Here is a 9,897-nt window from a genome sequence, read left to right as displayed (position 1 = left end):
ATGGTCAGAGAATAATTAACAGCTACGGGAGTTTTTTTTTTTATGAGCGAGTTTCTTTTATGAGCTCTCTCAAACAAGCTATCAACGCATGTGTTTGAGATAGCCTTTACACCCTTTATTTTATTTTCTTTTCTGTGTCTACCATAAACTGTCGATTCTTTTAATTTTATAAGGCAGATGAAGGGTATTAAAATCCTAACCGGCTCTTATCCATTAAGCCCAATAACCATCATATCGGGTCACTTTAATTAGAACCACCTGGGCCACATATAGATTATTAAATAATCTAACATGCAGAACATGTAAGATTATTCTAGATGCTTGATATGTTATTTTCGATGTGTTGTTAAGTTTTGCTTTATTTGTTCTCTTTGAATTAGGAACCAAGAATTTCAAAGATTGTACATTCAAAATGACTTATGATATATAGTTATAGTAGGAAGATTACAATTTTGATATTTTGCAATTGACAATGCTCGAAAATCGTTAATTACAATACAATAATAGTTGCAATATATCTAAAAACTTGATGTTTCTTTTCACGCTTGAGAAGCATACATGATTTCCATAATTGTTTTAGACTGATTCACCAATTTTAGTTGATTTTAGATTTTCGTATGTGCAATTTTACAGAAATTTACACACACAACTTATAAATATACATATATATAATTATACTATTAATGTCGTAAACTGATGCAATGAAATATTTTATTTGTTACTTTAGACCACTCATATTTTTCTTTAGCCAAATGTGCTTGTATCAATTTTAACAAATGATTATTCTATAATAGACAAATTTGGTGTCGGATTTAAATTTATTTTTGCTAGCATTTGTCGGATTGCTTTGCCAATTTTCTTTAGTTGGATATTTTGTGAAATAACTATAATGTTGTGAATTGGGACATTGTATGGTAATTTATTTAATTTTGAAGATGCTTGAATTCATTATGGAGATTGAAATTAGTTTTAGTAATTTCATTATTTTATGTTTTGAAATCTGACTAATGATGATCTTAGTTGTTTTTTTAATTATTTATTTTCTATTGAATCTTCAATTATTGTCAACTGATAATGGAAAATGTGAGAGAAGTAGAATAAGAAACAGGTAATAATAGGATTTAAAACCATTTAAAAATCCGCAGAGCTTTGCTTGTTTATTTACTAATAATCCGCAAAAAACACAATTAAAATTAAGAAAGAGGTTTTTCAACTATTCCAAAGTAAAGAAAAATTTAGTGATATAGTATTTATGTGTTTAATAAAAGTGCTTTTATATTTATATTTTATTTTACTCTATATTGATTCTTAACAATATATACGATTTAAAAAGAAAATGAAATTGCTTTCAAATTAAAATGCGTGATAAATAATTTATTAATATAATTATTATATTAATTTAAATTTAATTATTTTCCAGATTTTACTTAAAATATTTTAAATATTATTATATTTTTAGTTTCAACATTAAATTATAAATCAAAAATTTTTTAATAAAAATAATTATTTAAATAATATATTAATATCTGCGTGTTTCGCGAAACACGAATATAAGACTACTTTAATATAATAAAAAATAGATTTTTTAATCGAAAATTGAATTAAACCCATTCATTTCTGTCGGATTTAGATAGTTATTTAAAAAATCTAGTCACCAATAAATCTGGATATAGAGAACCATTTGGTTTTCGATTTTGATTTGTTTACCATATATAACTAACCAAATTTATTTTTTAGTTTAAAAAAGCTAATCTGGTTTTAAAATAATTGAATTCAAAATAAAACAAATAAATTTGAAATTGGTTTTGAATAAATTTTCATGTTATACATAGTTTGTTTGGATGAAGGTAAAATAAAGAAGGATGTAAAATAGAGGGTGAAAATGTATTGAGTTTTTCAAAATCCCTTATTTGGTTTGGGTGAAAATGTGATGAAGATGTAAAATAATTTTATTTTACACCATTTGTGGCTTAATTTTTAGGCCATTTTGGGAGGAAAGTTGAAATAATCTAATTTTTTTTTATTTTCAAAACTTATACATTTAAAAATTTAAATATCAATTTTGAACCAATATTATTATAGTTCATTTTATATTTAAAATAGCAAAAATATTTTTCTATAAATTTAAAAAATCATAAATTATATCTTTAATAAATAAATTTACTTAAATAATTAATTAAATGGAATTAAAATAAAGCTCAAACTAAAACTTATTTAGTCAAACTCAAATATTTCAAACAAAAACCTGTTTACGCTTTGTTTGGATGAAGGGAGGGAGACATCGTTGAAATAAGGTATAGTAAGTAAGTGTTTTTTTTTTTTTGTGTGTTTATGGGAAAGTATGGTAAATGAAGATGTAATAATATTATTTTATTTGGTTTGATGGTAAAGGAAGATAATGTTAAATATAAATATTATGAAAATACTCTTTCCATGAAAAACTTATAAATATAATTATGGATAATTTTGAAAACTATCTTTTTTAACCATACTTACATCCCAATTCAGGATGTTGAAGACTCAAGTGTTTAGACGAATTTTCAACTTCTCAAATAACCTTCAAAAATCCGTACTTCTCTCAAACTCTCTTCCCAAATGACTAAATAACTTCTTCTACTTTACTTTACTCTCCCAACCTATCAAATAACCTCCGTTCAAACAATCTATTAGAGTATTCAAGATAGGGGTGGCCATATTACAGTTCCTAGAACCGAAACCGGTGGTTCGTAATAGGTGGGAACCGGAACCGAAATCGGTGGGAATCGGAACCGGATATTTCCGATTCGGTTCCGATTCCCTTATTGTTGGAACCGCAAACCAGATGGAATCGCCGGTTCTCTGGTCGGTTAGAACCGGCGGTCCTAGCCATTTGAACCTTTTAAATTTTTTTTTTTCTAAATTTTATTGGCAACTTAACTACGTGGGCTTTGATTCCTCTAAACCCAAGAGGATACGTAAGCAACTTATTTTTTTTTTAAATTAAGTTCAAGCCTTTTTTTTTTTTTTTAAATTATGTTCAAACTTTTTTAAACAAAAAATAAATTCAGTTGAAGACTTTTTTTTTTAAAAAATAATTAAGTTCAAGTCTTTAAAAAAAATAAATTTAATTGAAGCATTTTTTAATTTTTTTAGGTGTATTTTTTTTAAGAAATAACTTTCACAAATTTTTTAAATTTTGAAAACCGGTCTTCAAAATTTAAAATTTAAAATTATGCGATTCACCGGAAAATCGATTGGAACCGTCGGTTTTGAAACTGTTAAGGAATCAGAGCCGAAATCGGAACCGTTCGGTTCTAAACAGGAATTGAAATCAGAAATTTTTGATTCAATTCCGGTTTCAAAAAATTTGGAACCGAAACCGCCGGTTCCGGAACCGTGGCCATGCCTAATTCAAGAAAATCAACCCAAAAAAAAAAAAAAATCTGTCCAAACCAACTTGAATCAATTAAATCGAACCAAATCATTAATATTGGGAAGACAGGCTTGAATCGGGCCAAACCTCCCTTCCTCTTCCTCTCTACGTGATCTGTGATCGCTTCTCACCGCCAGAGTCTCCTCTCTTGCCATTGCCGGCCAAGAGCTGTCATCTCGAGCCACCCAAACACCATTCTTGACCTACCCTCAACACCTTAGCTAGATTTTCTTTCGTCCCTTGCTCTATTACACGATTGAGAGATGAGAGAGTTGTGATTGACAATCACCGATCGGAGAACTGCATACCCAGCCGATCCCATTACTATTGGCTATTTGCCTTCTCGACTCATATTTTCCTGTAGTGGCAGTTAAGAATTGCTTACCTTTCCTGGGACCCGTGTTAGTCTAGTATGACCTAAAACCCTAAACCCATATCACAAAGCTGGGTAAGCAATTTCTTTGTTCATATTTATCATTTTTGTCTTTTAGCAGTGACAAATGTGCAATCAAGACTATTAAGAATCCATTGAAACCCTTTTTCTTGTATTCTAACAAGAAAATTCAGGTATGCATATCAATTGTTTGGTGAAAGTCCTGATTAGAATTCAATTTATATTTATTGATAATCACAGGACCTGTATTTATATGCGTGAGCGGGAGTTGGGCTAGTCTTGACTGCTATTACTTCTTGGTATCATTCTTGTTTCAGCTTTTTTTCTTTTTCATTCAGATGCAAATAAGTTGTTCGAATCATTTTTTTTTTCTCATATTAAATGTATATATGCTTCTGGCCACAATATCTCTTTGATTTAAAGTTTTAAGTTTTTTATGCTACTATCAAGAAATGTTTTTGACTATGTTAGCATTGTAAGATCCTAAATAATGAATTTGTCTATTTTCGTAACGGTTATTCTGCCTTTGATGTTGCTTGGTCTTTAACATGAACTTGTCTTGACGACTTGATCTCTATGTTTGCACCTTCACCACCTACAGATTGTTTCTTATTATAACTGTTGTGTTGTCTAAATGCTAGCGTCATGATGGAAAATGAGAAAAGAGTTGAGCTTGAGAGTCTTCTAGAAGTCCTCCCGCCAGTAGAATTTTGCTGTGTCTATGGCTCAGCTCTTCATCCTAATAATCAGGACAAGGTTTTATTTTCTTTTCAAATCCTTCTCTGGAGTGCTTTCTTTCATTAGCTTTTCTTTTGTATAAATAACACGTATGATTTAAGTTCCATTTGTGAACTTGTGTTTTTTAGTCATCCATGGTGGATTATATTCTTGGTGTATCAGATCCCCAAAAATGGCATTCTGAGGTAAATATTAAAATTTGGATACATTTTCATGTTATATCTTCTCTTTTGATAAGTAATGCATCTGGTTCTGCTGTTTTATTTATCACATTGTTAAGAATCTGAAGTTGAATGGAGACCACTATGCCTCATGGATGAAGCACCTTGGTGGAGCAAAGTTGGTGCGTGTCGCTCCCTCCTCTCTCTGTCTTATTTTTCTTACCCTATATGTGGGACTGTAATTTGTTTATTATGCTAGATAACTGAAATTGCTGATGGGATTGGTGTCGGAGTGCACTTCAATCCATTCGTAACATGGAATGACAAGGTACTCATTACTCTTCCATTATATCAAGTCTTCAAGTTACTTATTATCCTTTGGCATGTTGTGATTAATCCTGGCACAATTTCCATTTATCAGTAAGATACTATAAGTTGTCATATGTAAGCCATGTCTGACAGATGCTCAAATATGGAGTTGTTAGAATGCATGACTTGGTTCAGGACGTAATGAATTGGGAGAGATTTTATTTGAGTGGTCGCCTACAAAAACCAGTACGTGTTCCCTTTATTAGTATGTCTTCGTATTTTGTTTTATTAATTTAGTTGCCTAATTCCTTTTTTTGTATTTTATTTTATTTTTTTTGTGAACTCTGTTGGAAACCAATTTATGATTGAACTTGTTATACAAGTATTACTGCCTATTTATATGAGCTTAAAATATACTGCTTTAGAGTTGCAAATAAATTAATTTTTTTAATAAATATAACTGTGACTTGGCTCTGTAAGTGTGGCCATTAAACTCATTCAATACAAGACACTTGACAGTGATATTCTTCTAAGTCCAGTGTTGCCTTCTATTATTCAGTTCTCACACTTTTCTTTTTATCAATGTCCTTAAAATGTGTTGATGGATATCTTTTTAGGCCTTCTAGACATGCAATGCTTAATCTAGGGTTTAATTTTTGTTTAGAAAGAAAGAGAGAAAAATGGGAGGAAAATAGAGAGAAACAAGACAAAGAGAAAGGGAGATTCACCGAAGAGAGAGAAAGAGTAAATTGAGATATTATTCATCAACATAATCTCTATTTAGTACAACTTTACACCTCATTTATATATCACTATCCAACGAAAGCCACATTAGCTTATGCATCAAGTAATAAATGCTACATCAGCAAAAACAAACTTAACAACAGTAATAGATTAAATGAAATTACAAATCAATCCTCAAACACTGCAACATGATTGCAAATCTAAACTATTCACAATGCATTTGGGTCCTAACAACCTTATCTTTTTAAAGATCATAAAAGTTTTTTGTTATCTGACAAAAAAAAACTGATATTTTATGTTTCTGTTCATTTTTTTGACACCTTGCTTCTTACAGTTGCTTGCTATTTGGGTCCATAGTTGCAGTACATTCTATTTGCCAGTTAATTCTGTTTGCAATATTTGCAATTATCATTAATTGAAATTTTTTTCGCCCAGGTTCACATACTAGTGGATAATTTGGATATGGGAACTGTTAACTCTGTGAATCTAAGGGCTGCACTTTCTGCTGCTCTCCTCCTTTTGCCATCCAAGTTTACAGAGGTTTGTTTCTTTGCCAAGCTCACCATTGTAGAAATAATAAATCCATCACACAGTTCTTTTTTCTTCAGGAGGATTTGTATTCCAAAATATGTGGCCTCTCTTATATGGGTGACTTGCGCACGCTTTTTGCAGAGGACAAAAATAAGGTGAAGTTTGGCACAGCTTTCTTCAAGTACTTGATCATAGGCTTTAATAATAATGGCAGGCTTCATACCTTCTATGCAATTGAAGGTTGAGAATAATTACTGGTAGCTGAGTTTCTTGGAAGCTTTGGCTTATAATTTTCTTCACCAAACTTAGTAATGCCTCAATCACATGTTACATGCCAAAAATGATCCTTTTTAATCTAAATTATTACTTTGAACAACCTTAATAACGTATTTATCATTTACAAGGTCTAGGTTTCACATTCACTCTGTCAATCATCCCCCTTTTCTTTTTTGAAATTCTTCTTGGCTCATCAAAATGTTTCTCTAGTGAACATTTTCATCTGTATTTTCCTGTGAGATTGCTGGTTTAAATGCCATTTGGCTAGAAGTTGGTGGATGGCCCATTGATAAATATCCACATGCCACAGGTAAAGAAGATTGTACAAGGGCAATTTGGTCTATTTCATTCCATGTACAAACCATTTCTCCAAGAATATGAGGCTAAAGAGCTGCTGAAGTTGTCATTGTTCAGTGGTCACCAAGAACACATCTCCCAGGTCTACTTAGACTTCCAAGTTCTCAATTTAAAGCTTGTTCAATTTTGCACCTTTAATGGGAATTTTCTATGTCAGAGCTTACGGTGTAATCTATTGTTGATCAGATGATTAAACATCTATTGCCTTCAATGCACTCATAATATCTCTTTAATGTCTTGTTTATCCCATTCATTCTTATTCATGATTTTGGAGGCAGTCAGCAGGAGACTTTTATCCCACATATCATGAAAACTTCATTTCTGGTTATGTATTTATGTGATGCAGAATCTCACGGAAGCGACCATTTGCAATTTTTTTATTTTATTTTATTTTATTTTATTTTATTTTATTTTATTATTATTTTTTTTTCCTGATGGTTTTTATGAAGCAATAGTAAACTTAGAAACAAGTTAAAAAATTTTACTGAATTAAGGGCTTCTTATGGGGACCATTGGGATCCTTTAACTCCTAGCAATGCTTTGGGATGTACTCCTAAACTAATTGTTATTTTTAAACTTTTGAGGAATCCTTAGTCACAAGGCAAAACATTGTCTTAGCTCATTACTTATTGCTTATGACATAGGATATTGGCAGCAATATTTTTTATGCATACATGTGAATCTATGTTTTACTACAGCCATTTCTATCTACATCTAGAATCCTTATGCATTCAGGTCTTTTAAAACCAGGATTGTGGTTTGCCAGTGACTCGTGCTCTTGTTCGTGCATTGCCACCACTAGTCAGAAGCAAAATGGGGATGAAGCTAGGACAGGAGAAACAGCTGAGTGATTCTGGTATTTGCCCTTTTTTTTTTTTGGTCTTTTGAATATTGTGCAATTCTCAAATTTGATATTTGTATTGTATCACAGTGTCTGGTTCCGAACTTCAATATGTGGCCCTTTTAAAACATGCTTTAGATATTTGGAGGGCAAGCCTGAGCCTGTCACATTTGTTTCTAACCAACTTTCAAATTTTATGTTTGACATGAACGTGAATATATAATAAGGTTACTTTTCTTTTTTACCTCAAATTGACAGGGCGAGTTTTACATGAGGTCATGATTGATTCAAGGGAAGAGGCTAAAAAATGTATGCAGAAGGTACTAAGGCGTACTGTGATGGTTTCTAGTGTGAGGCAAGCTGTCTCTGGGCTTCTGTCTGTAGGTGGTATTAACGCCACTAGATACCTTGCTAGTAAAATGAGAAAAGCTTTAAAATCATGGACATGAAATTGGACATATTTATACTTCTTTCCACCTAATTTTAGTACACAACTTGAAATGAGTTTGGCTAGGCTACAAGTTGTTCTTGGATAAGAGGTAGGGAATCTCGAAACTAATGGACATATTCCATATGCAATAGTTCAAATTTTATTTCAATTTTTTTTTTCCCACTTTGTAGAGGATTATTATTTATTTATTTTAATATCCCCTTTTTTACTCCAATTTTTTCATCTTGCTATGTTTTGTGGTTTGGAGGTGATGGCAATGAGAATGGTTTATTTTGCATTAACTATACTTTTGTTTGTCATGTTATCTTTTTCTTAGCTTAGCTATTTAACATTTGCGAAGATAGCTTATTAACTCAGCAACGGGTTAGTAACGCAGTGTCATGAAGAGCCGATTTTTATCTTAGCTTAGAGATTTAGCATTCATGAAGATAGTTCATTAACTTAGTTTGGCTTAATGACTGAGGTTTCACGAAGATAGCATATTTTTATCTCAGCTTAGTGATTTAACATTCGCGAAGATTGCCTACTGATTAAGCCTATTATATTGAACACAAGGCCCAATAAACTAAGCATTTAGGCCCATTCTTTTATTTGTTAAGCCCATTATTATTTCTGCAACGATATTCATTAAACGACATGGATTTAGGTTGAGTAGACAAAAACATTTAATGTTGCCCTTAATATATCTTTAAAAAAAAAAAGAAAAAAAAAAAAAAAACTTGATAGAAAATGAAATACAAATTGTTTTTCATTTTCTACAAACTTCATTTTCAAAGGACAAAAGAGACAATCCAAGTTCATTCAGTGAAAATGATCTGGATCATCGTGATCTATTGACTTGGTGAGATAAGTCAATGCAAACAAATGCACTGAATAGTTACTGGTATTACATTAAGTCTATTGACTTGGTGAGATGAGTCAACAATGAAGTGATGTAATTGATATTTTTTTTTTTCTATATTTTGAAATATCACTTTCTATATTTTTCAATTGAAATTTCAAATCAATTGTTATTATTCACTTTCTAACAAAAGAATTAGAAATTTGAATATGCTAACATTTTAGTATTCTATGATTGGCTCAATGCACCAAGTACACTGAATAATTACTCTATAGCTCCAGTTTTTTCTTTTCCAACTGTTTGGGGCCAAATGGTTGACTAAGCACATGCTATGTTTCTACCACTCAAGTCAATTTTGGCAGTCCATTAATCTAGATAGGCATGGACATATATTTCCATTTCATTCATTGCGTGTGACTTTACTTATCATAAAAATCTAACTCATTAAATATTATTTGCACTTGATTTATATTTTTTTAATTTTAAATATTAATTTTAATTTTAATCTTATATAATTTAGATTTTTATAATATGAAAATAAAATTTACACGCCTCAGTTCAAATTATATTACCATTTATCTAAAATTCATTATAACTGTACATGTATCATTTTACAATATTACCTAATAATCAATATATATAAACATATGGATATAATGATAAAATATTATATATATCTTTAAAATTAAAATTTTTAACTATTCATCATCTTACACATATGTTCATTTTATTTAAAAATAAATTTTAAAAAGTAGAAATTTTAAGATTTTTGAAAGAATTAATCATGTATATCCTATTTGAAAATTTATTCTTTTAAAAATATATCCAATCAAATTATACAA

At 30.5% G+C, this 9,897-nt stretch overlaps 1 protein-coding gene across 4 annotated transcripts; it reads left to right on the top strand.

Moving 5' to 3' along the window:
* Positions 1–3,480: 3,480 nt before the first annotated feature.
* LOC105628312 (translocator assembly/maintenance protein) lies at positions 3,481–8,428 on the top strand. 4 transcript variants are annotated; one of them, XM_012209710.4, is made up of 12 exons: positions 3,481–3,860; positions 4,047–4,105; positions 4,448–4,562; positions 4,673–4,729; positions 4,825–4,887; positions 4,965–5,033; positions 5,168–5,260; positions 6,194–6,298; positions 6,367–6,444; positions 6,876–7,004; positions 7,673–7,778; positions 8,022–8,428. In XM_012209710.4, the coding sequence occupies exons 3-12, from the start codon at positions 4,452–4,454 to the stop codon at positions 8,210–8,212; spliced, it is 1,002 nt and encodes a 333-aa protein (XP_012065100.1). In that variant the 5' UTR covers positions 3,481–3,860; positions 4,047–4,105; positions 4,448–4,451; the 3' UTR covers positions 8,213–8,428. The 4 variants fall into 4 exon arrangements, with proteins under 4 accessions (XP_012065100.1, XP_020532644.1, XP_037496609.1 ...); XM_020676985.3 differs by having other exon boundaries at positions 3,481–3,979; XM_037640681.2 differs by lacking the exon at positions 4,047–4,105.
* Positions 8,429–9,897: the final 1,469 nt, after the last annotated feature.

The sequence above is a fragment of the Jatropha curcas genome, chromosome 10, assembly GCF_041381405.1.
Source record: "Jatropha curcas cultivar XTBG-Jc1 chromosome 10, XTBG_Jcur_1.0, whole genome shotgun sequence".
Lineage (NCBI taxonomy): Eukaryota > Viridiplantae > Streptophyta > Magnoliopsida > Malpighiales > Euphorbiaceae > Jatropha > Jatropha curcas.
This window is presented reverse-complemented; position numbering and strand designations above follow the sequence as displayed.